Source organism: Bicyclus anynana, chromosome 20 (genome assembly GCF_947172395.1).
Source record: "Bicyclus anynana chromosome 20, ilBicAnyn1.1, whole genome shotgun sequence".
In the NCBI taxonomy this organism is placed as follows: domain Eukaryota; kingdom Metazoa; phylum Arthropoda; class Insecta; order Lepidoptera; family Nymphalidae; genus Bicyclus; species Bicyclus anynana.
The window spans coordinates 5,248,782-5,276,501 of record NC_069102.1 but is presented as its reverse complement, the minus strand read 5'-3'; the positions used below and the strand labels follow the sequence as shown (position 1 = coordinate 5,276,501).

Below are 27,720 nucleotides of genomic sequence, written 5' to 3'. Positions count from 1 at the left end.
GCGGACACATAGCGACTGAGCGTCCCCTCCGCCCGCCCTAGGCAAGCTCGCCGCCCAAACGAAAAAAAATTAAAATATTTTTTACACGACTGCAAGAAGGGTTATGTTTTTTGCGCGTATCTTATGTGATTATATGTAATATTGTTTATTACCTCTTATGAATAACTATATGAATGATAAATAAAACAGATAATAAAATCGGTCTCCCTATCACTCACTCGACAAAAGGCTACGCCCAAACTGAGTTTCCATAACTTGCATTATATAGTAAAATGTAACTTGTATAATTATTATTTAAAAAAAAAAAAAGAATATTTGTTGTATCTTTTTTAAATATGAGCAATATACCCATTCCCCTCCAACTAGTCAAGAAAGACTGTGCTAGGAGTGGGTACGACAATAGACCAACGGGGCGGGGATCGAACCACCACCCCTCGATGATGAGTCCGACCGCTCTTACCGTTGAGCTATTGAGGCTTAATTATTATATTGTATAATGTAATGTGTGGTATTGCTCGATTATTAATTAAATAAATCTTCCAAATCGCTGAACGGATTTACGTACCTAATTAAAATATCGTTAAAATTTGTCTTAATAACACAAGTGTTCTTAGATAGATGAAGTTAAAAAAACCAACACGACGACTGAGACGCTATTTAAAAAAAAAATTTTTACTCTAGGTAAAAATTCTTTTTTTTCGTATATTGCGTACGTATCAAGTTCAAGGGCTCATCAAGAGGATTTCAAAATATTTTGTATTTATATTATGGTCATATTAAAAAAAAAACTACAATTAGAAAAACATTATAAATGAATCGCTATACAAAATAAGCGACGTGGATGACTAGGTGCGAGCAAGTTAGGCAATAGGTTTTTTATTTTTTTAATTATTTAGGTACTTGTTTAATATCACTTCATCCACTTTAGCGCTTCGTTTGCCTGAGTACTTGAGTACTTATTATAATAAATGGACAACGGATTAAGAGTTCTTAAGTTCTTTGCTGTCTTATTTAATTTAAATGCTTAAAATTCTTGGCATCCTCCTAAAAAATAAACTAACTAACCTGAAATGAAACAGAGTAGTGGTTTAAGCTCTAAGATTTACATATAATAATTTTCATAAGTTTACAGTTTAGTTCACAGTTTAATCAATAATATACGGAACACGACAATGTCGTAGCCGCTCCAAATACGAAATTCAAAAAGTAATACATTCTCGAGTCAGTACGACACGAACAGTCGCATCGGTAATTTTCAATATTATTCAAGAAAAATGTTTTTAAATATTTTTAAAACTAATAATATAAGATTTTTTATTTTTTATTGATTGATTATTAATTTACGTAATTGTTGTTAGTGTTGAATTTTGATATACGAATTATGAAAAAAGTTTGTATGCGGATGTCAAGGAGACGCCTGGCGTTTGTTTTTTTTTAATGGGTTTCACCGGCTTCAGTACGTTGCTTGTAAAGACTTACTCTGGTTACTCTATACATACATATTGAGGATAGTATGTGTACTATGTATATAAAAGAGTGCTCTTACAATAATGTATTTTGGTAGTCTATTTAAAACTCTATTTTTGAAATAAAATACGATAACATTTTCTTAAATTTTACTTGATTTACGAATTTTCACACAATATTAATTCACCCTTTTGCCGGTTAGGACTATAAACCTTTCAAACTAACAAACTTCTTTTTTGGGGATAAATTACTGAAACTATTTTTCAACTCTTATTTAGTTTATTTATTTATTAAATTAACAAATAGTCTCGGAAAATTCTTAGAATTTTGTAAAAAAAAATATTTTTCAAAAATCCTTGCTTAGTTAGCCTACTGTATATAAGTAACCTGTATGCATTTTTTTACACTCGTGAATATACCCTAAAAATGACCTACGAAAATGAAAAAAATCAACCCCTATTTTAACTTTATCAATTTATTTTTAATTGATCGTTTATACATATACATTTACCGTTTTAATTAAAAAAAATATTTCAAATTTTTAGACCAATTTTAGACAAGGGTTAAAAAAACCCTTTTTTCAGGAGCAATTTCATAAATTATTTTTATATTATTAATGAATTTATAAAACTCCACCTCTAATTATTTATAAATAAAAAATTAGGTCTCTCATCATTTATGCGCCAATTTTCAATATAAAAACTCGTCAAAATCGGTTCAGTTTAGATGTACTTTCGCATAATTCTTCAAAATATTAGGTAAGTATACACCTTAAGTATATATTACCTCTACTTGCTTTTATCTATACTAATATTATAAAGCTGAAGAGTTTGTTTGTTTGTTTGTTTGATTGAACGCGCTAATCTGAGGAACTACTGGTCCGATTTGAAAAATTCTTTCAGTGTTAGATAGCCCATTTATCGAGGAAGGCTATAGGCTATTTATTATTTCCGTATTCCTACGGGAACGGGAATTACGCGGGTGAAACCGCGAGGTGTCAGCTAGTTATTGAATACACGGAGTAAAAAAAATCGTTTGGTAAACAATTCACAAAAATGCAAAACAGCCTAGCGTGCAGTGCATAAATAGCCTTTGCATGGGTAATTTCTGAACCGGGCTCTGGATACAAAAAGGTAAGTATAGTAAAGTAAGGAAAATTCTACAAAACAAATAAAACCCGATACCTTAATAATTGTATTGAATTTTCTGAAAAGAGATAAATGTTTGTTTTACAAAAATTACAACAGACGTCAAAACTTAACTTAACGTACCCACGAAACTAAAAAGCGAAAATTTATAATTATAATATTTTCTACCTACTGATCACTTTGAAGTCGGTGTCAAGCCGTGTCGGTGATCTATAATTCAAGGCTATTATTTTTTTTTTCAGACATTCTGTTTTATTTCGTGTAGTTTTTTCAGTAACGACTACAAACCACACGGGCTTGCGTTTCGTGGGTACGTTTATGTTTCGAAATCGGTTGTATTTTTTGTAAAAAATTATTTAAGTATTTCAATATTTTCAGTGTGAACAATAATTTAAAAAATTAAATTAATATTTAACTTTTGAAACATAAGCCCCAAATTTCCTCCCCCCAATACCAAAATTTTCGTTAATGCTTTGGTGATACGCTACTCAGCAAACTGAATTCGACTCCTGTGAATCTATACTTCTATACATGCTAATTTTTAATCTACTTGAAAAAAGGAGGAGGTTCTCAATTAACACAGTTCGACACGTATGTTTTTTTTTTTTTTCAATATTTGTTACCTCATAACTTCGTAATTTCTTAAGCAATATTGATTTTTTTTTGTTTAAAAGAGTGCAATTCCAGATTGGTCCCATTACATTTACATAAAAATCGGTTCAGTAATTTTGTGTTAAAATGAAAATAACGAAATTGCCCGTAGGTAGGTAGGTAGGTAGTTATTTTACATATATGTCTTATTTCACAGTAAAGATTATGGTGTTCTGCTATATGTAGGCAAAATATAAAAATACTGGCAGGTGCGCCATTTTTTTCTAGTTCCGAATATGCATCTAGCTCAATTTTGACAAAAATGTTAGGAGCGCCTTTTATCGGTATGACGGCAAAAAGGCACTCGCTAGGTTGTATTGTTGAATGTCCTTCACTTGAAATTTGGCAGAGGGGTGTTTTATAGTTTGTGGACGTCCGTTACAAATTTATTTTACGACAGGGCCGGATTAAGGAGGTCTAAAGGCTCTCGAAAATTTCGTACATTATTTTTGTGCTTCAAACTTGAAATTAGGTATTGTTATCGCCGTTTAGTGTTGGAAATAGTAGTCTGTGACGTATATGACGTCGCACGATCTCGTGTTGGCTTCAGTGTGCTCGTGGCGTTCGAGCCGTCCATATCTCTTGTTGTGTAATTCTTTATGGGTTACTTGGGATAGGCGGGGAGAGTGACTTGAGTGGAAAAGGAGAGTGTTAGTCGACTGTCAGAGGATACTTTAACCCTACATACATCGTTCGCAAGTACGTGACTTCACTCAAGGTCTTTCTCTGCCATTCTAGGGTCTTATTTTGGTTACAATGTGATTTGTTAATTAAGTTGTCCTGACAAGTGTTGTGATTCATAACCTTTGTTCGACATTAGTTTTCTTATATTAGTAATCACTTTTTAGTCCGATAATATCAGAAGTGCGATAAAGAACTTGTGCCCACAAAGTAAACAAAGATAACGAAGAAGTTTTAAACTACCCTAAATTAGGCCAATCGTTTTTCATTTAATTGTTAAATCTGGTATGAGAGATCATTTTTCATAAAAAGAGGGTAATAAATTAATTGAGTAAAGTACACCGATGAGTTTTTCATAACGGTAAAGTTAAATTCGAATATCAATAGTGTGTGAATCGTGATTCCAAGTTTAAGTATCGACGGTATAAATTTAGTATTGACGGTATTGACAGAAATTGTTTAGAAATTGTGTTCCACGGTGTACTCGATGAAATTTTGTGTTTTAATTTTATGACAAGACGCGAAATGATACCGTATAGATTTTGTGTTAATAATTGCAACTTATAACCGTTTGAAATTTGTGAATTTTTGTTACCGGATTAAGTAACCCTACTGTCATTCGATAAAAATTAGTCATACACGACCTTACATACAATGGTGACTTGAACTATACATAACCCTAGATACACAAGGCCCATACACACTCATTCGATTAAAAATGAGTCATACACGACTTTCAATAGTGGTTTGTACACGCTCAAGTTGTCAGTGTAAACGCAACTGCACCAGACGCGGACGCGATCCAGGGACGGATGCGCCACCAGATGGCCGAATGTTATCGCCGTTTAGTGTTGGAAATAGTAGTCTGTGACGGATATGACGTCGCTCGATCTCGTGTTGACTTCAGTGTGCTCATGGCGTTCGAGCCGTCCACATCTCTTGTTGTATAATTCTTTATGGGTTACTTGGGATAGGCGGGGAGAGTGACTTGAGTGGAAAAGGGGAGTGTTTGATATCAGTCAAAGGTACCTTTAACCCTACTCACATCGTTCACAAGTACGTGACTCCACTCAAGGTCATTCTCTGCCATTCTAGGATCTTATTTTGGTTACAGTTTGACTTATTAATTAAGTTGTCCTGACAAGTGTTGTGAATCATAACCTTTGTTCGACATTAGTTTTCTTATATTTGTAATCACCTTTTGAGTCCTATAATAGTATGGAGGTAGTTAACAATTAGTTTACGTTAGTTATGAATGGATTTTGCGACAAGGCCGGATTAAGAAATTATTTTTTAAGGTTTAAGGGCTCTCCCAAGTTTGTTTGAAAATCCTTTATTTTCATTGCTACAAACTTGAAATTTTGCAGAGAGGTTGGTAGACGTCCGTTTTTAATGAATTGACTGACAAGGACGGATTAAGGAGGAGGATATAATGGATACTGACACCAAAAATGTTTATTTTTAAAAATTCGAAATGCGAGTCGAAAGCAGAGGTCATATCCACTGGGCTATCACGACTATACAATTGGTTCATGTTAATTAATCTATTGATTTAATATAAAAACACGCGAAAATAGAAATAGAAGACAGTGTAAATAACACATTTTTAAAAATTTGTGTGTGTATTACCAAAAACATAGATAGGGAAGGAAATAAAGTTTCTACCGACCGATTTCTATGCGGATTTTCAATTTTCTTTTTCTGTTTAGAAGGATTTACTTCCAGGGTAGTCCTATTTTTTTCATGTCAGGGTCTGATAATGGTATCTTGGAGAAATCGTGGAGAACTTTCGAAAATCGTAGAGACCGCTAGTGCGTTTGTTAGTGTTTCCAAAAGGTATTTTAAACCACTACAATTTTATGAAGATTAGGATTGGTCTGATGAGCCGAAACATAGACGATGGAACTCGTCAACAATTTACAGCAGTTACCTTTTGTTTGGGCTTGATTAATTTGTATTGATGAGAAGAGCATCTGTTAATTTAGTTTTAATTCGGATGTCTAGGTTTCTTGTTTTTTGTATCTTCCTCAATCCATGTCTGACTAGCGTAAGTTAGGCTAAGGAGAATGCAAGAATCAATAATTATCTTTTTTATAGTAAGGCTATATTCGTATAACGAATTTTGCTATCGACATTAAAAAAACTCGTGCTAGAAACAGTGATATTACAATACCTGCATATAAATTAATTTTCGAATATCCTATACTGTTCTCTATGCACGTACACGCTTACATTAGTATCGCATTCACACAGAATCGACTCTTGAATGTTGCAATTGCTATCGATTTAATCACTTCAAAATCTCTTTCTTATTCTATACGTAATAAGGACGTAATTAGCGTGCAATACACGATACATTCATTGAATGACACGCGCCCTGCGTGTATTATAGGCGTATGCGAAATGCTCAGATCAATTAATTTTAAAATTACCTTTGGACTTGTATACCAACAAAATGCTGTCGTTTTTTGAGGAGACGACATACGAGTTTACCTCGTCATATATGTATACTCATATATAAATATATAGAGCCATGATAGCCATATGGCTGACCTCTGCCTCCGATTCCGAAGGGTGTGCGTTCGAACCCGGTCCGGGGCATGCACCTCCAACTTTTCAGTTTGTGCATTTTAAGAAATTTATTATCACGTGTGCCAAACGGTGAAGGAAAAACATCGTGAGGAAACCTGCATACCTGAGAATTTTCTTAATTCTTTGCGTGTGTGAAGCCTGCCACTCCACATTGGGCCAGCGTGGTGGACTATTGGCATAACCCCTCTCATTCTGAGAGGAGACTCGTGCTCAACAGTGAGCCGAACATGGTTTGTCAATGATGGTGAATTTTATGTAGGTAATTCTTTTGAGAAAATAAAGATCTTAATCAATAATAATCATAAAGTTCAAATTCGAATAAGTTGCGTCTTGTGTGTGTGTGTGTGTGTAAAAAGTTCTTCGACCAGTATAAAATAGTAGAATAGGGACAACTATAACTAATATAATAATAATAAGCGAGTTTAACATTTTTTACCCATCCCAAAAAAGAGATCAACACCGCTAAAGAAGCTTTCACTTTAAAACTATTTTTTATACTTTAAAATCGCCGAAAAGTGTGATATTTTTTGATCTCTGTGACATATTTTTAAATTATATATCAAAGTAATAAAAAAAAATTACAAATATTTATTTAAAAAAATCATAACGGTGGAAATTTAGCTTTTTCGCTCCGGGCTCCCGAAGGTCCTAGTCCGCCACTGAGTCATGGGCTAACTTGTCATTGAATAAAAAAAGCATAGATTTCAAACAAATGTAATCGTGGATCATAAGATAATTATTATTTTATTCTGCCCGATTTAAAATTGTGGGTTTTACTGAAATCAAGAAAAATACTACTAACGCCATCTGTTATACTGTTACTACACCTCGTAGCTAAACCGTAGCTTCATGTGAAGAGCAATGTGCGGTTACTTAGCAGTTCAAAATAACCTCAAGAGATGGCGCAATATTTAAATGAAATGAAATGAAATGAAATTGAAATGAAATGAAATGAAATTTTATTATTTTATAGTTTTACAGTCTCTGATGTGGCTGAGACCTTCTTTTAAGTTAAAACCTGTATCAGAAGGTCTCGCTCTTCCTTAATAACAAATTTAAACTTAACTTAACATGCAACATGCAATAAACGCTGGTTTATGTGCGTGCGTGCGTGCGTGTGTGTGTGTGTGTGTGTGTGTGTGCGCGTGTGTGAGTGCGTGTGTGTGTGTGAAATTGTATCAGATGTAAATTTTTAAGTGGAGATTAATTATTAAGATTTAAAACTTTTAAGTGGGCTCTACACTTGCGGCATGAATGAATTCGAAAATAGTGAACAGCGAACAACAGCGTTCGCGGCATTTATGTTCAAGCGGAGTGTGAAGCGCGCTTAAGAATTGAAGAAACAAAACTATATAATTCCAATTCTAGAGATAATTAATATAACGTTCTTCAAATGTATCAGTTACGCTGGAATTACGTAGTAGTTATGTTAAAAAAAAAAAAAAGGAGCTGTGATAGCCCAGTGGATATGACCTCTGCCTCCGATTCCGGAGGGTGTGGGTTCGAATCCGGACCGGGGCATGCACCTCCAACTTTTCAGTTGTGTGCATTTTAAGAAATTAAATATCACGTGTCTCAATCGGTGAAGGAAAACATCGTGAGGAAACCTGCATACCAGATAATTATCTTAATTCTCTGCGTGTGTGAAGTCTGCCAATCCGCATTGGGCCAGCGTGGTGGACTATTGGCCTAACCCCTCTCATTCTGAGAGGAGACTCGAGCTCAGCAGTGAGCCGAATATGGGTTGATGACGATATGTTAAAAAAATAAACAAGGTAGGTGTAAAAGAGTAGGAAATAAAAAATAAACTTGTTTGATATGTCATTATAATAATTATTTATTCATGTATATTATTTTGAATACATCAAAAAATTTTTGGTGTAAGACGAAAATCGTTAACTCCACCGGCCGATTACTATATGACATAGTAGGCCGGGCTGGATAGTTTTTTATTCTTAACAATATTATTGTACATTATTAGGAATGTACTAAGGTCTTGTACGTAGGGCGAATTTCGCGCGAAACTGTATCAATGCTCCTTCCAAGCAAGCAAAGAATTTATAAAATTAACGCATGTATATAGTCTAATAAGACTGGCTGACTAAAATGCATGTCATTCTTCGTCTAGCCGGTCTTATAAAGCGAAACAATTTGCGAATTTAGTGCGAAATGGTTCGCGTAAAATTCGCCCTTTTCCGAACAAGATCCACTACCGCTATGTAGCTCTAACGTTTGCGATCCTACAAATCGAATTGTACAAATTAACCATTACAATTATTAAATCCATTAAATTAATCGTAAATTATTGAAATCAGTCATTTACAAAGCATCTCATAATTTTACATTTACCTACTCCTAAACCTACGTCCGATTCGAATAAATTGGAGATTATTATTTTTTTTTTTCATTTATTTTGGATTTCGCTTATTGCACTTATACAATACGATGCGCCACATCAAAATGGTCATAGTACCTAATTATAAATCTGAGAACATAAATATTTTTTTTTCCATTATTCCTATTTATAAAAAATTAAAAAAGTTTGTAATGTTCCGCCCCTAAATGTTATTTAAGACGGCATTTATTAAGTTATCTTTAAATTATTTTATTAAGACCTAGTGCTAAATCTTAACTAAGGAAATGGCAATTAAAAACTTTATAATGTTAGACACACAATGTCTACTAATAATGTGCATTATATTATTACAAACATGGTCATACTTTGTCTATGACATTAAAATCGAAAATTACCCTCATTTTGTGACGTCATATAATGTTATTTTTCAAGGGCAGTTTATCTCGCTAAAACTTGAAAACTGTCAAAATAACGTCACAAGTTGGCTACGTGTCATATTCCAATGTCTTAAACAGAGGGCCTAGTGGCAGTTTGATACTGTTAACATCGCGTTAACGTAAACCAGAATTTCTAAGGAATTGAAACAGCGCCATCTAGTGGCACTACTGCACAACTGCAGTAGTGCCACTAGATGGCGCTGTTTCAATTCCATATACATTCGCGTTTACGTCAACGTGATAGTAACAGTATGAAAATATTGAAAAGTCACACTAGGCACACAATTTTAGCCCTATTCGATAATACTAAATTGGTTTCCATTACAAGATTTAAACTATGGAGAAAGCTATGATACAAGATGGTTAGACTTAATTCTTTAATTTGAATATATTTTAACGGCTTAAGCTTCCCACACAATTTAAAAAATAACAAAGTTAATAGATATTACATTCGAGATAGTAAGATCGACTTTTTTAAATCTATTTTTTTTAGTTTTTAGTAAGTATTTAATACAAATCGGTAAAGAAAATTATGGTTTTTTTTTAATCCAAGTGTAGTAACCAATAAAATACAACAGATTCATCTTTGCAAGCCAAAAACAACTAATTTAATCATATTAAGGTTTAACATTACAAAGTGCACCCATACTAGCTACTTATTTTCAGATAGGTATGCAATAAAAAACATGGCTTAAAAATATTTTAAATTCCATTGAACTATAAATACCTAAGCTACAATACAATACTGACAAAGTCCTAGATGATCTAATATACACCTAAAACCATCCATAGGTACGTAATAATAATCACAAACATACAAAGCGGCGTAGAAAACAATACAACCATTTACACGAGATATTTACAAAAATTTACATCAAAAAAATCATATAAAATAACACCAAACAAGCCGCACTTTACTCCTCGCTCCACACAATTATAAATAAGTAACATAATTATGTTAATATCGAAACTATATTTACAGAAAAATTGTCATTTGACCGTTAATCATGTAAAATAATAAATATACAAATCATCCACTAAAGAACAAATTCTGTTATCAACGCCAAATACAAGAAAATCACAAAAATAATAAGAACCTGTCATAGCCAGATACACAACATTTTATCAAGGCTGAAAATTTGGCAGCCTATAATTGGTCCAACCAATTATCGAGATTTTTTTGTGGTGGTTATCGAGATTTTTTTGTAGTGGTTTTTCCAGACTTTCAATTGTCCGAAAACAAAGCGAAATTTTTATGTTTTCCTCGGCATATTAAGAGAAAGGCCATGAGTCGCATAGCTTCGCGACAACCCTTCACTAGATACCATAAAAGCTTGAACTATAAACACTGTTATAGATCAAGCTTTTACGGTATCTAGCGAAAGTTGCCACGAAGCTAAGTGTTTGGCGACTGGATGGCATTTCTTTATGATATTCCGAAAAAAAGAAAGCAAAAATATGTTTTGTTTTTAGTTTGACAATTTTGGAACCTTCAATCGTCCAAGTACAAGGCGTATCTTATGTTTTCCTCGGTATAATACGAGAAATCATGCCCCCAGTCTCTTAGCTTTGCGACAACCCTTCGAAAAACACCGTTATAGAGCTCTAGCCACAGCCATGAAGCTAAGAATTTAGAGGACATTTCTTTATGATATATCGAAAAAGAATACATTTATTTACTTAGACAATTTAGGGTCTGGACCCTTGAAACCTGCCGTCTTCCAAAGCCATCATAGTTCAAACTCTATAATTGGCTTCCATACTTACTAGATAGAAGCATAGGCTGACAAATTTACAGCCTACCTAAAATACATACATCTAGACATTGCAGGCTGTCCGTGTAAACGAAATAAAGGACAAACGTATTTGTAATGATTTTTTCTTGTATTCGGTGCATACTAAGCTACTCTCGTTTTCTAGGCAGTGACAAAACACAGTATTTTTTGATGAACCAAATGATTTTATTTCTTTATTGGATGATCGACATAAAAAAGTAACCCAAATTGAGTTAATTAAACGTACACTTTCTGTCCCAAATTTTTTTTATTCTTTACTTACAAGCCATTTGTCTCTTTACAAGTTTGTCTGTTTTTTTTTAAATATCAAAGTCAAAAAAGTCAATGACGTGTATAATTAAACTAATAATGATTTTTAATTATTATTTCTCGCTATTTTACTGACAGTAAAATAAAAGCGATTTAAATTATGAAAATAGTTTACAAGAAATGTAACAAATATATATAATCATTATCAACATAATAATAATTACCATAATTTAAAAAAATCACGGGTTTTTTTTTAGTTCACTTGACATTTTTACTGATATGATATTTCTAACATTTATCTAAAGTGATAAATTGTAAGACTACATATTACAACACAGGATAAATTGAAAATTTTAAATATCCTTCAAGGCGAAAATACTCAGGCTTCCCCCATTTTTTTAACATTGAGACAAAGTTTACATAACACTGGTTTACAAAGTAATTCAGGACATGAACAGCGTATATTATATTCAACAACATAACCCTAATACTCAACAGATGGCGTTTAAGACACCATTTGCCGGTGGCCATTTTGACCGTTGCCATTTTGTGACGGAAACAGAACTCCCTCATACGTTACGCCGTTCAGTTCAATTGACACCACGAGTTGTTGGTCTCCTGTGTTTGCGTCACCTGTGAAAAAAAAAACAAAAATAAGATTTTCATATTTGCAGACCCGTATAGTTCCCGTAGGAATACGGGGATAAAAATAGCATGTAGCATCCGGGGATAGTGTAACTTCACAACACTGAAATAATTTTTCAAATCGGTTCAGTAGTTTCGGAGCTACAATGTACACAAATAAACAATCAAATATTTTCTCTTTATAATATCAGCATTTTGCATATTTTTCTCGCTTCCCCTCTCTTAATCCTAGTTAGAATTCTATTGATCTAGCCTAGAGATCTTGTATTCCTGAAGAAGATTTCCAGGAAAGGAAAAAAACGGAATTTGGCTTTGAAACGGTGGCATATTTTTTACGGTCTATAGTCCCTTAACCTTTATGATTTTAAACCATAAATGTATTTTTAATTTTTATCGAGAAATCATGTCGCCAGACAATTAGTAACGTGGCAACCAATCGAACAATAAAAAGCTTTAAAACTTCTTCTTCAAAAACACTATTGAAGATCAACGATATCGTAGCTTTCCATTGGTTAGAGAATTTTTAAAATCGGACCAGTAGTTTCGGAGCTTTTTCAAACAAACAAACAATGAAATCTTATCTAAATAAAATGAATATTAGTTCAGATAATTATTAGATTACAAGCCCTAGAACAAAAATTACATGTGAAATGGCCCAACGTGAATAACGCTTAGAATACTGTTACTATATCAAAAAATAACTCTGAGCACTATGCCGTCATTTCTGAGCGGTGCAGGATACAGTGTTGGGTCGTTGGGTCATTTCACAGGTAATTTTTGTTCAAGAGCTTGTTGTAGTCTTAAAGTTTTATTAAAAAAATTAATATTAATAAGATTCATTAAAGATTAGTTTCAAATGAAATTGTCATACCTCTCGTCGTGATTTTGAAGGCGGCGCCGTTGACGCCATTAGAGTTGCCGTTGAGATGCGCGTGCGTGCGCGGTGAGGGCTCGCGCGGCAGCTGCGGGGAGGGGGCGGCGGGGGAGGGCGGGCGCGGGGTGCGGCGCTTCGCCGGCGGGGGTGGGGAGCGGCAGGCCTCCCGCTTGCCGCCGCTGATGCTTGAATTTGGACTTTCACTTAGGTTTAAGGCCTCACTGTGAAGGTAAAGACTTTGTGAAGATGTTTGTCTTTAACGTTTAATTAAAAAAAATGTATTTTATTTATTAAAAAAGAAAAGTTTATTTTTGAAATGGTAATTTGAAATTATCAAATAAATATACTTAGCAGTGTGAAAGTCATTATCATTATCAGCCTATTTTAACGGCCCACAACTGGGCCAGGTTACATGAGAGGTGATATGGAGCTTAGACCCGCCACTATCCAATGCGGGTTGATGGATATAGCGTGATAATGTTAAATTAACTCATCATCATCATTAACAGCCGATGGACGTCCACTGCTGGACGTAGGTCTCTTGCTTGGACTTCTAAACAAAACAGTTCCGCCAGCATCCAGCGGCTTTTTGCAACCGGCTTAATGATTTCAGTCCACCCAGTGGGGTGGTCGACCAACACTGCGCTTTCTAATGAGAGGTCGCCAGCACCTTAGGACCCAACATCCATCGGGACTTCGAACTATGTGGCCTGCCCATTGCCACTTCAATCGCGACTACTATCAGATGTTAATGATAATGATCAGGACCAACGCGACGGTTCAACGTGCTCTCCGGGGGACGGTAACACTACCAACGTCCCAACTCCGGACTGAGAATTTTAGCTGAAAATTTCTAAGAAAGAAAAGCTCAGATTCCCATGAAGCCCGACCTAGGATTCGAACCTACAAAGTATTAAGGGTCGTAATAAGCTATAAGTTTTTCAGACGGTATATCATTATGTGTGAGCTTACCGTTGCGGCTCGAGGTCTGGTTGAGGGCTGTTGTTGTTGTTGTTGTACAGAGACCAGAGCGTGAGACGCGACACGTCGATGGCTGACAGCGCCGCGTCCCGGGGAGACACCATCGGGGCACTCGGCGGTGACTCCGAACCTATAACAACAGGAGATTTGTAAAGGAGGCTTATCACCGAAAGGTGGTCTGTTTGGTCAATAATTTCCAGAAGGTATAATTGCGCATAGGAATGAAGCCGTTGAAATTACTCTTTTTTGGTGTAATGCCACGAATTTGATTTGTCACTCTGTGTGCTGTGTTGCTATAAAGGTAAAATTTTTGGACTCAATGCGTGCTTTATAATGACGACTGAACGTGGCTTCTAAGTGAGATTAGAGGAGTATTTTTTCTCCTTTATCGTTCTATCAATAGAACTGCCAAGCATCGCTGATATTCTATCACTACATAAATGGTATCCCTAAGATTTATACCAAGTAGATCTGGACTGCCATTCGAGCCTCAAGTCTCAGGAGAGTCGTGTTTAGAGACTCTCTCCTCCGTATACGTTCTTCTAGCCCTGACTCGATTCTGATGAATTCTCTGATGATGAATTCTCAATAATATTACTAGGCTTTTATATTGAGAGAGAATACAATAAGGAACTTAAACTAACTTATCCTAATAACTATACAAATCATGTGCACGTGGAATGGTGGCAAGGCTTGCAGAGAATTCTATTGCATTCACAAAAATAACATCCAGTCCACATATATGGTTTAGAAAAGTATAAAAGCTGAAAGTCCTTAAACTCAGAATTAAGAAATAAATGTAGAGAATCTATACTAATATTATAAAGCTGAAGAGTTTGTTTGTTTGATTGAACGCGCTAATCTCAGGAACTACTGGTCCGATTTGAAAAATTCTTTCAGTGTTAGATAGCCCATTTATCGAGAAAGGCTATATTCTAAATATATTTTCCCCGTATTCCTATGGGAACGGGCACCACGCGGGTGAATCCGCGCGGCGGCAACTAATAATAGAATATGTATGATTGGTTCTTATAGAAAGAAGTCAAACATTGGTCTTTCGCCGTAAAGACTTGTGGACTTGATTGTGATGACGTGATTTATCATCCAAGATCATCTAAGATAGAAGATTCTTGTGAAATAATTCAAAAGGATTAGATGAAGCTCACCGTTGCGGATCAATTCGCGTTGCTGCTGGATCATCTTCATGTACTCGCGCACGCGGTACTCTATGTCGTGCGGCGTGATGTGCGGCGCGTGCGGCGGCAGCGGCGGCAGACGGGGCAGGCCCACCCCGCCGCCCAGCGACAGCGACAGCGGCTGCATGTGCTGCGACAACTGCGCGAGAGACGCCGGCATTCTGTTTAGAGGTGGCTGGAACATAAAGAGAGGGTAATTGTAGAAGACTTCAATGTCAAGAGAATGATGACTTACGGATCGGAGACTTAGTTGTTAATTATAAGAATGCTCAAAGTCAATCAGCGGGTAGTAGAGCGAGCTATGTTTGGAGTATCTAGGCATAAAGAAGTTGTAATTGTAGAAGACTTTGATATAATACATGAGAGAAAGATGATTTAGGGATCGGAGACTTAGTCGCTAATTATAAAAATGGTCAAAGTCACTCAGTGGCTAGTAGAGCGAGCTATGTTTAGAGTTTAACTGTGTGATTGAATCAGGAATGAGGAGAATCGCAGAAGAACCAAAGTCACTGATTTAGCTAGAGTGGCAATGGAAAGTTTAGAAGTCCATGCAAGAGACCAATGTTAAGCAGTGGACGTCCATTGGCTGTTAATGATGTTGATTGTTCGTAAATATTCGATTAATTCGGAGTTCGAAAATTCCTCAATTTTGGTGGGTACTTTTGTCGCCGATTTTGAGGGTATTCGACAGACTGCCTCACCGCGCTCGGAGCTGTGAGCGCCCTGTCGTCAGTCGCTCGCCAATTGTATTGTCAACCTTTCGCCTATTCGTCGGACATTTTTTCGCTTCGTATTCGCTGCCCGTTTATTCGGAACGGGCGTTCAATTCGGGTGACAATATAATCATCGATATTATTTAATATTTGACATCGTTTGATCTTGTAATAAAAAGACACGGTGTAAAAAGGCCGCGGCCAAGTGCGTGTGCGCGTCAACACGTGTCGGCGTGGGAGCTGGACTCCAGCAGCAGGGCTCAAGAAGATCATCGAAAGGTAGGTGGTTTGTTAGAATTACCCTTCGTATCGGTGATAGGAGCCTGCCCATTAGAATGAAGGAAACCTTCGAATAAACTCCTTCCACCAGCACCCTACATTCGTTTAAAATACAGTCCACTAAAATCACTCCCCGGGGGAATCTCCCCCACATTGATGATTAGGTTATACTAGAGGGGTTAAGCAGAATAGTAGCAGCTTCAGAGTGAACTATCAAGGTTTAAGTTGATAAGTTGAATTCCGGCCTGAACTTAGGGGCCGTAGAATGCAATAAAATTACAATCCCTTTTCCGAGCAACTACAGCACTATCCCAGTCACAAAACAAAGCATTCACTACCTTTTACAGTTGATGGATTTGTGACTGTATCAAACATTGGAGCTTAGGTTAGCATGATTTTGAACTTAGACCCACGCTAAGTTATAAAACATGGCTCATCATCAGCTGTATAAGTCCATCGACTGATAATGGTTATCATGGACATCGCCAAGGAAATATACTTCGATAAGCAAGAAGAAGCAGCTGCAAATGCATGGGCCATTCAGTCTTTCCAAGACTTTGAGATGGTGACACCCTTGATGATGATGATGATGATGATGGATGATGATGATGATGAAGATGATGATGATGATGATGATGATGATGATGCTGATGATGATGATGATGATGATGATGATGTTGATAATAATGGTGACAATTACAATGTAGATGAAGATGACGATGGCAATGACGATCACAATGACAATGATGATGATTATGACTATGACAATGTAGATGACGATGACGATGTCAATGACAATGACGATGACGATGAAGATGACGATGAAAATGATAATGTAGATGACGATGATGATGAACTCACCATAGCCAATGCGGCCTGCGCGTCGTATTGACCAGAGGCGCGGCGCCCCTCGCGCTTGTTGCCCTCGATAGCGGCGTCCAGCTCATTGCGCGTTGACAGGTTCTTCTTCTCGCACTCGTAATCGTACAGGTATTTCATATATCTGGAAAAAAAATAAAAGTGTCAAAGTTTATAATTTTTTTCAAGCTCACTATGAAAAATTATAACTTGTCATCATATTTCATTTTTTTCTTTGAATCGTCTTTTGGGTTAAGATCAATTTGTAATACAACACTTGTTTTTGTATGTCTAGTCTATATGATGTTATTAGCTGAAATATTTTTACAGAACGGTGTAAAAGTATCAAATCAAATCAAATCAAAAATCATTTATTTCAAGTAGGCTCAGTTTACAAGCACTTTTGACACGTCAGTTGACTATTTGTAAAGATTCTACCACCGGTTCGGAAGGCAGGTTCTGCTGAGAAGATAACTAACTGATATACATCGTCCACTCAGTCTGAAGCATAGAATTAAACCGACTCTTAAATCTATGATCTGAAGATTGCAAACTAGAATTTTAACTGTAGTGTTCTTTTGTTGTAAAAAAACTCACTAGCTGAAGGATTATTGGAAAATTAATAGAGACAGCTATGTATAAGTATGTCTTTTTTCGATCTTTTAGCTATGTATTTTCATGTAAAGGCTACATATTTACATGAAAAACGTAAAACTAAATCTTCATACCTCAATGTACACTCATCAAGAACATAACAGTCATTTTTATTAGAATCCCCTGAATTTATGCCACACTTATAAGAATTGAAAAAAAAATAGTCCAAGTGATAAATAATAAAGCCATTAAAATTTCAGCCATATAAAGCTGCGGCATTATGGTCGGGATCTTTTGAAAACTCGCTTGTGATAATAAGTCAATGTACCTATCAACCGTGGTCGAAACGCGACGCGTATAAATCATAATTTCAAGCTCAATTATCAAACGCCTATCCTTGAAAGAACATTCTTAATCCTATTCTATGATGAGTCAATTTTACACCAGCATATTGTCATCTATACTGTACCATAACTCATATTAAACGTTCTCATATTTAATGTGGTTTACAATAAGACACACGGGCCGACGCCTCATAAAAACTCGGCTACCTTTTCATAAGTCTGTCAAATGAGAAAGCTAAAAATACGACATTCGTCATTACCGTAATCTAATTTTATGTCGAGTGTCTCCGAAATCGCTCACAAAAGCATTTGGAGAGTGTTCAATCTTCAATCGGACATTTAAAGATTAATGTTTTGCTTTAGATTTAGATTGTGCTGACTTTTGATGAGTTTTCACTCGTTCATAGTTTTGTAATTTATTTAGGTACGTATGTAGTGTTGAATACAACGCTAATGTTAATATACATAATATAGTGTTGAATACAACGCTAATGCTAATGTATATAATATATTGACAATGCTTAATAGTTTAAGTACGAAATATTCAGATAACATAAAGTCAAATGATCTCATGGTGAAATACTGTTATAGATGTATGAATACTGGGCGATGGAAAGAGATTTGATTGTCGTATTGATAGAATCAGATGAGGAAAGAACCAATGTTACTAATATTGCTTAAGAGTCCTGACCATGAAGCTGAATTGGCAATGCGTAGGGCATATAAGTCACTGACATAGCTCAGCAAGTCCCGAAGCTGAAGTGGCAATGAGCGTGCCACATAGTTCGAAGAGCTGATGGACGTTGGGGTCCCAAGGTGCTGGAATGGCGACCCCGCACCGGAAAGCGCAGTGTTGGGCGACCCCCACTAGGTAGACCGAGGATATCAAGCGGGTTGCAGGGAGCCGCTGGATGCTGGCGGCTAGAGATCGTTGTGTTTGGAGGTCCATGCAAGAGGCCTATGTCCAGCAGTGGACGTCTATCGGCTGATAAGGTAAGGTAGGGCATATAATGTGATTAAAGCTTGACCGGGTCCGCTAGTTACTTATTTTTTTATTAATAATGAATTAAAAACTACTGAATAAGTAATAAAATCAGAATTAAGTAAATAAGCAGCAACCATGCATAGTAAAACTGAAAAAGGCGGCAATGAAGCAGCGCATTTCAAATTCTCAGCCTCTAAAACAGAGTAATTAGTAATCATAATAAGGAGGTTGAGTACAAAATACATGTCGTGCGTAACGGTGCACAGTTTGAATTAGAATAACACCTTTATGTCGCTCCGACAAAAGCTGAGGTGAAGGAACTTGAGATAAATGGGAAATTATATCGGCTCAGATGAGCTAGAGGTTATTAATTATGAAGTTGTCATAATGTCGCGTCGCTCGCTCACGTACGTCCATTGTAGAGGCAGTTTTGTCTCCGAGTCGTGAGAGTTTGTATGAAATAATGACATACTGTCGAATATGGAAGAGCTCCTGCCGGACCACACCTTGACTCTCTTTCTTTTGTACAGCTAAATGTGACAACAATAAGAAATTCTTGGAAAATGTTGTTTTAGTGACACTATTAGGTATATATCTATCATTCAAAGCTAGGGGATTGTCAAGAATCAGAATTTATTTTAATAGATAGCTATTTTATTCAAATGCATCAGCTAGATTTTTTTGTGCTAACAAATTGATTGAATAGAACAATCAAATCTTATGTTGACTGTGTTATATTTTGCGCAAAAGATCAGCCTCTTCTTGCCACCATTCAACGTGGGCATCATTTGTAGATTTAGGATTAAGTTTGAGGTTAAGCAAGTTTATGACTCCTATCGTATTCTTTTGTAATGTTATAATTGCGAAAGTTTGGATGGAACGCAACACCGATCAGTACAAAATTATCGTTGATGGAAGGGCATAAGTTACTTCGTTGTTGCCATTTTGTCAGAGCGCTGTAATTTTTCAAGATGCAGGAGCTGATCTAGATTTAATTTGATCTAGACACAAAAGGTGAAATCTGTATCAGAATTATAAATATTTAAATAAAATAAAATTATTTTATTATTCAACCAAAAAAAAAATTATAATTATATTAAAGCTACGTACATACATATCTATAATTACATATCATAAAAATTAAAAAGGAAATATACTAAATTTAAATTATATCTAAAGGCCTCAGGCGTCGTAGAATTCGTCCGAATCGACGATCATCGGTAAAGTGCCCAGAAGGCTGGCAGTATTGCCACGTTGTATGGCAATACTAATTCTTTGGCCTAAATATAGGCCAGCCTTCTGGTCACGAGAGGTGTCGATTAAGCGCTTTGCAATTTCTTTGTAAAGAAAGCGTGTACTCGGACCCCACGGTCCTAGTGTTTCGACTGCAAACGGCTCAAATATGCAATCTCCGACGAGATTGCTATATTTGCGCCGCTTGAGGGTTTTTGCTGATGCAGCAGCAGCGCCCGCACATCCTATAGTGCCAGATAATCAGCGCATAGTACAACTTGCTAAAGTAGTAAATTTGCTAAAAATGAGGCATAGACACTCACTGTGTGCGCAAAGTGAAGGCGGCCGATGTGATGGAGGAAGGCAACCGCAAGCCCTTGATGATCTCCTGCCACAGCTTCTTGTTGATGACCTCGACGAGGCCGCCGCGCGCGATCACCAGATTGTACAGCTCGTACAGATCCAGCACCGACTTGGCCATGATCGGCAGCCGGTTGATTGGTGTGCCTGGAACAATATAAAGCAAAATTAGATGGATAATATAACAAACCAAAAAATGTAAAAGAATATTTCTTAGATATCTATCTATATATATAAAAATGAATTGCTGTTCGTTAGTCTCGCTAAAACTCGAGAACGGCTGAACGGATTTATCTCATCTTGGTCTTGAAATGTTCGTGGAGGTATAGAGAAGGTTTAAAAGGTGAGAAAAATCAGAATAATTGCCGGGAAAACCATAAAAACAACCGTTTTCTATTTCCCATACAAATGTTTTAGAGTCAAGCGGATTTCTCATACAAATGTTTAAAGTCAAGCGGAAGAAGTAGGGGTAGGGAGGGGTAGGGTAGGGTTAGAGTAGGGATAGGGAAGAAGTGCACATAAGTCAAAGCGAAGCCTGACCGGGTCCGTACAAATAAAAATTGTTATGATACAACATATTTTCATATTTGTTCTATTTACAGCAGTAAATCCCTTTAAGCTAAGCGTATAAGCGTAAAGTAGCAATTAGTGTTGTCAACAATCACATCTATAAAATAACTATTAATTTAGGTTTTCTGCGAATAACCAAAAATTGCATCAACGCAAGTGATTGGCATAATAAGTTCTTGTGGTACAAATAACTTTAAATTACTAACAAACTTAATGAATTCAAATTATTTATCGACAAAGTCTCATTTATTACTAGAAGACACAGAATGGTTTCCAAATAAATTAATGAACATCTCATTTATGTTACGTAGTGAAAATAAATTGATTGTTATACATTATAATTAAGTAGGTATTTTATATTGTTTAAAAGCGTGAATTTCCCAAGTTAAAAAATAATCTTCTGGACACGTGATCAAATGGAATAGTTTTGTCAATATTAATTTGATACTCAAATCATCTATACTAATATTATAAAGCTGAAGAATTTGTATGTTTGTTTGTTTGATTGAACGCGCTAAACTCAGGAACTACTGGTTCGATTTGAAAAATTCTTTCAGTGTTAGATAGCCCATTTATCGAGGAAGGCTATTGGCTATATATTATCCCCATATTCCTACGGGAACGGGAACCACGCGGGTGAAACCGCGCGGCGTCAGCTAGTAGGCTATAAGTGTATGGGCCTTTTAGCTAACATTTTGGTATAACAAATAATTATGAAAACGTTTACTATTATTGTAGTATTTAAATATCCATACTGAAAACAATGTTCATGATAACATCACAATTTTTCTAATAATACTATTGTTAATTAGTTCCAACTATTTTGTTTCTTCCGCTATGGTAAATCCATTTTTTATACGGATATCTGACTAAAATTTACCGTAATAAATTTTAAACAGTAATTAGTATCAATTTATTTTACTTCGATTTCGAATCCATATGTTGTATAGGTATAGTAACTCTTAGAGATTTGGATGGCTTCGGATTCTACTATGAAAAGCTGACAAGAAAGAACGTTCTGAAACCACTAACTTCATCAAAAGTATGTAACATTTGAACCTACCTAAAAATATCATCATTTAAATAAATAAAAACCATTCCCTAATACTCAAACGTATCTTATATATATGAAACGACTACAGAACCCCTGAAGTCAATTAAAAAAATAAAAAAAGTTATTTACATTAGTACAGGGACAACACTAGTCATAAAATCACTAGCATGTAAATCGGAACGCATTGCCCGATCGTATGATTTATGTAGGAGAGCGTCAGATCGCGCGTTTACGACGCGTTACGTACGGACAGCACTAATCCTATATTTTGTGGTACGGATTTAGTTCAGCCAGCTAGTATAGAGCGCGGAAAATACGCGATTGTTTGCGTAGAACGAGCTGCGATAGCCAGACATACTTCAATTTTTAGGGCTGAGATTTTTCAACCCATTATGCACCTTCCATAGGTAATGTAACGGTGGCCAATTATGGAGTTTGGACCGTGGTGGACTAAGTGGGGGCTTTGGTATCAAAGATTTCAAGATAAGCAAGTATGAAACACGTTATTCATATTATGTATGTGTTTATCATGAGTACAAAATGGAAAATTTTATCTCCAATGCAGGATCCTTCTTAGGGTTCATTCTGGTATCTCTAAAGTGAACGATACGGATCATAAGGAATTATGACTCCACCAGACCCTTAGCTTCATAACAATATTCGCTAGACACTTAAAGTTTCATTATCGAAGCCTAGTTTGGAGGCTAAGTGACTGGCAACTGTGGATATGTTTCCTCATATTATTCAGATGAATATATAAAATAATACGCTTTATACTTGGACAATTAAGGGTCTGGATCCATAAAACCTTCCAAACCACAGCACAAACTCCAAGCGATTTAGCGTTCCGGTACGATGTCATGTAGAAACCGAAAAGGGGTGTGGATTGTCATCTTACTCCTTACAAGTTAGCCTGCTTCCATCTTAGATTGCATCATCACTTACCATTAGGTAAGAATAAAAAAAAATTGGCAACCGTGCTTCCCTGACTTTTAGCTTATATAGTGAGTAGGTATAGGCTGAAAGTTTTTCATACGATGATGTAGGTATGTCTGGCTGTCGCAGTCTGTTCCATAGTTGATTTACAATGATTCGGCGGTTAACGCAGTAATGACGTGTTGAAGAATAGACAACACATCTCGGGGCGCGTTGCGTAATATGTACGGGTAACGCATAGTTAACGCATTCCGTTCCTATTGATGAGAAAACATACAAATACTTGTAACTTTCTTGTTTTGTATCCAATAATAATAATAAAACGTAACAAGTAACAAACGACTGCATTAGTAAACTTAGGCAAGTAGGCAGATATTATAATAATCTGGAAGAAATCGCTATACTTAGCGATAAGGCCGCCTTTTGTATGCTGATCTCTTCTTATTATGGTTTTATTTCACTTGTCTTTATGGTGTGCAAATAAAGAATATCTATCTATAAAACATTTTTAAAGGTAAAAGCTGGAATGAGCACACTTTAAAAAAAATCTTATATTGAAAATTCAGCACTTTATAAACCTCTCAGCAATTTATAAACCTCTGTACAAGTTTTTAAAATAATAGTACACTTCAGCACCATATTTTTTTTTTACAGGACATTTTTTTTTAAATCGAGTCATCTTAATGAAAGAAAAAAAATATTGCATTCAAAGCTTCTTCTACAAAACAAATAAAACATTATTTACAAAAGTAGTTTATTACATAGGTAATTTAATCTGCAATGTTTAACAAAAATCAAATTTTAAAAATCTTAATTATAACAGCTACAGCATAGAAAAAACTGATTCAAGAAAGAAAAGTTTGAAAAATCCGAAAAAAAAATATAACTTGGTCACCCTCAGGATTTTTGGAAAGCTATTCAAATTAGTTTTACATAATTAAGTGGTGTATCTACCATTTGCGTATTATCCATTAATTACGGAACATTCTGTACCTATATCACCTCAATTGCCAAAATTTTAAAGCCCGAAATAGCTTCAAACGAGCTAAAACATGCATGCAATAAAAAGTCAATATTAAATATGATCAAGCAGAAAAAGTTTACAACGAAAACAAATTAAATTATAATAAATAAAAACAAACATAATCACGATCAGTCCATCGTCTAAAAGACTAAAGCCCGGAATAGCGACGAGCGAAAACAAAACACAATCCAAACACTTTGCAATAAAAAGACAACATTAAATATGATCAAACAGAAAAAGTTTACAACGAAAACAAATTAAATTGTAATAAATAAAAACAATAGTAGGTACATTATGGTATGAGTGTGATAATGTTGAAAATTACAGCCAAGGTGATATTGCAGCTCGAGCCAAAGACGAGAGCTATAAGTAAGGAAGCAGAGGCTGTAATTATAAAAGCACGTATGTCACACGACGTTTTATTTATTTACAGCGTCTATAATTACGATTACATCGTCCAAAAGACAAAAGCCCGAAATAGCGACGAGCGAAAAATAAAACACAATTCACGCTTGCAATAAAAAGCGTGACCTCGACGATCGTTTATTGATGAACGCGAAACATTAGCAAATACCGACGGACTATTTGTCAATCCGTCTTCCTGTCTGCAGTTAATCATTCCCCGGTTATCCAGGGGTGGCAGGGGAGGTGGGGGAGGAAGGGGGTGATGGGTTTCCAAACGTCACCCGTTTAAGAGATTAATTGCTGTGCTTATGTCTAAGTACAACGTGATGCTTTCAAATTGGAGCAAATAAAGTGGAAGTCAATTTGTTGTTGGGTTCGTGTTTGTTTAATGGAGTATGGTGTTGGTTTTCAATTTTTGTTGTTTTTCTTTTTTTTTTTGTTTATCTATTCACTAAATTATACTATGTAATTACAGTAGGGTAGAATGGGGCTGGTTGAGCAATTGTCAAAGGAGTTTTTCAATTCCATGTCTTAATGCAAAAATATATTGTGTTTGTATTTGTTTTCGCGAGCTTTTTTTTATTCTTTACAAGTTAACCCTTGACTACAATATCACCTGATGGTAAGTGATGATGCAATCTAAGATGGAAGCGAGTTAACTTGTTAGGAGGAGGATGAAAACACCCCTTTCGGTTTCTACACGACATCGTACCGGAACGCTACATCGCTTGGCGGCACGTCTTTGTCGGTAGGGTGGTAACTAGCCACGGCCGAAGCCTCTCACCGGCCAGACCTGGATCAATTAAGAAAACCCCAATCGGCCCAGTTGTGTATCGAACCCAGGACCTCCGTCTTGTAAATCCACCGCGCTTACCACTGCGCCACGGAGCCCAGGATTTCATGTTAGTGTACCTTAATAGTTTTCAAGATATTTTGTGTGTCCAACTTACACCCAAGTTCAAATATCGTCGCCCTACAAGGTAATACATAACTATATTTAACATAACTTGAGTTCTTTTCAGGGTGTATCAATTCATCGTGTTATTAATAGGTATTTTGTTCTTTATATTCAAGCTGTAAGAAGTAAAATTAATTACCTTACACTGTTAATAAAAAGAAAAATTATTCACCTTGTTAAGTTTAAGACTTAGATATTGTTCAAAACAAACTTAAAAAAATACCTAGTTAAGAAATGATTTGAAGACATATCCTTAGGTACGTATATATACAAACGCAAGACTTATAAGAAATACACTTACCTGTCTGTCTGTACTGTAAACGTGAAATTCATAGGGCAACTAAGTCAACTTTCCTGGTAAGACTACCGGGAAACTATTACTAGGTACCTATCTATTTTACCTGTAATTTCTTGCTGGTAGCCAGGATGGTAAAACTACTAACCTAAACTCTACTTTGTTGTCTTTCTGTCTGTTACCTTTACATAATAAAGGTCTCTAAATCGCTGAACCGATTATGATGAGTTTTGATAGTGAGCAACATTGGCTGCTTTTAATCTCCAAAGAATCCAAGGTTTCTGTGCGATTTATGAGAAATAGAAATTAAGATTGGAGTCGCAAGCATCCATTGTACGTTTTTTTTAATTCTTTACAAGTTAGCCTTTGACTACAATCTCACCTGATGGTAGGTGATGATGCAATCTAAGATGGAAGCAGGCTAACTTGTAAAGAGTTCTAGAATGAAAATCTACAGCCCTTTCGGTTTCTACACGACATCATACCGGAACGCTAAATCGTTTGATGGTAGATGGCCGGTAGGGTGGTAACTAGCCAAGGCCGAAGTCAATTCACCAGCCAAAATACGTAATATAAACGTAACGTAAAGTAATGTAAATGATACGTAAATAAAAAACAGATGCAAGAAACCAGTTTAACAAATGTTAAAAAGAGCGAGTAGAATATGCATTAAACAATTCTCCTTATTCTTATTAATCAAAATTACGTCAACAAATCTTTAATAACACCATATTGTACAGTGAGATAGATAAAGCACGGTCTAACACAGCATCTAAGTACCAACATACGTGCAACATGTTATCACACGCACCTAGCGGTCCGTCTAAATAACAAGTGTTACAAGGAACCGTGGACAAAAGCTATTGTTTATGAAAGCAATCACCCCAATAACGATTTCCACTAACCGCCTCAACCCCCCCACTCCCCCGTCGGCGGAAAACGCGCGATTCGATGCGCGTGCGGCCAGCACCGTGCAAACGCTATTTGCATAACCCGACCATGGCAAACGAAACCGCACGCAAAACGACAAACGCACCACCCAGCGATCTCCACAACTCGGCCGGTTAAACCGTAATTTACGACGTATGTCCAATCGCCGACAGAGCCAATCTAATCGTGCCCAATTGTGACAAATTATTGCTTTTCCTACGAAACCTTACACTAAATATGTATTATGAATTTCACTTTATGTTCGCATTTTATGACCGTTGGAATAGAATGAACTCTTTTCCCCATACCGCAATAGTTACAGTGTTGCGTTGTATCGATTATTCGCACCTCGCGCGATATTTATTGGCACTCGATGTCGCTTAGAAAGGCTCAGCCCTTTTGTGCGCAAAACTCGCGAGTCTCGTAAATCGCAGAGTCTGACGCCCCCGGGTGTTGATAAAGGATTGTAAATAACGAATGATTTGCTCCCTAATCTCCTCCAAATGTAAGAGCGGACGAAATTTACAGCCGGATTAGAAATACGATGGCTTTATTACCCTCAGCGTGTACTATAATATCTAAAATAAGCTTCAGAAATGAATTAGATTCGATATTGTCATGAATAAGTTTGTGTATTATGCGCTTATTGTACGTAGAAGACAATCGGCCTATCAGATTCTGTTCGCTGCAGACGACGCGGGCGATAATCGATCGAATCGACATTTGACGCCTACCGCTTATCGAGAGCTGTATCAAGGCCCTTTATGCCTCAACCCTGCGATCGGCCAATGAGAGGCCACGGAGAGCCGGCGCCGGCCCCTCATTGGTCTGATACGCTTTTGATTGCACCGCCCCACTCGATTCACGACTCGATCAATCTCAATTACTCGCCTATGTTGGTAACGCTCCAGCTACGGCTCTTTACAAACACGTTTGCAATACTTGGAACATCGAAAACAAACTCTTCACGCTTTGTTAATGTTAGATTAACAATTCTGAAACAATCTAAGAATAGACTATAAAATAGACTAAAAAATTTTTTAATGCTATGTCTGACAAATTGGTCCATGCTTCAGGTGACCCAAGAGCTGGCGCTTATTTGGCCCAAA

General features: G+C 36.2%; 1 protein-coding gene across 3 annotated transcripts in view; it reads right to left on the bottom strand.

The window, feature by feature from the left end:
* Window positions 1-8,348: 8,348 nt before the first annotated feature.
* The window catches only part of LOC112042920 (protein dead ringer), a 186,467-nt gene continuing 167,095 nt past the window's right edge, over window positions 8,349-27,720 (bottom strand). For 2 of the 3 annotated variants that reach the window (XM_024078123.2, XM_024078124.2), the window contains 6 exons: window positions 20,403-20,586; window positions 16,927-17,068; window positions 15,044-15,248; window positions 13,869-14,007; window positions 12,894-13,117; window positions 8,349-12,010 (listed from right to left, as the gene is read on the bottom strand). In XM_024078123.2, the coding sequence (XP_023933891.1) occupies window positions 11,883-12,010; window positions 12,894-13,117; window positions 13,869-14,007; window positions 15,044-15,248; window positions 16,927-17,068; window positions 20,403-20,586 (1,022 nt within the window). In that variant the 3' untranslated portion in view covers window positions 8,349-11,882. The remainder of the gene's footprint in view (window positions 12,011-12,893; window positions 13,118-13,868; window positions 14,008-15,043; window positions 15,249-16,926; window positions 17,069-20,402; window positions 20,587-27,720) is intronic. The other variant, XM_052887712.1, reaches the window with a different exon arrangement.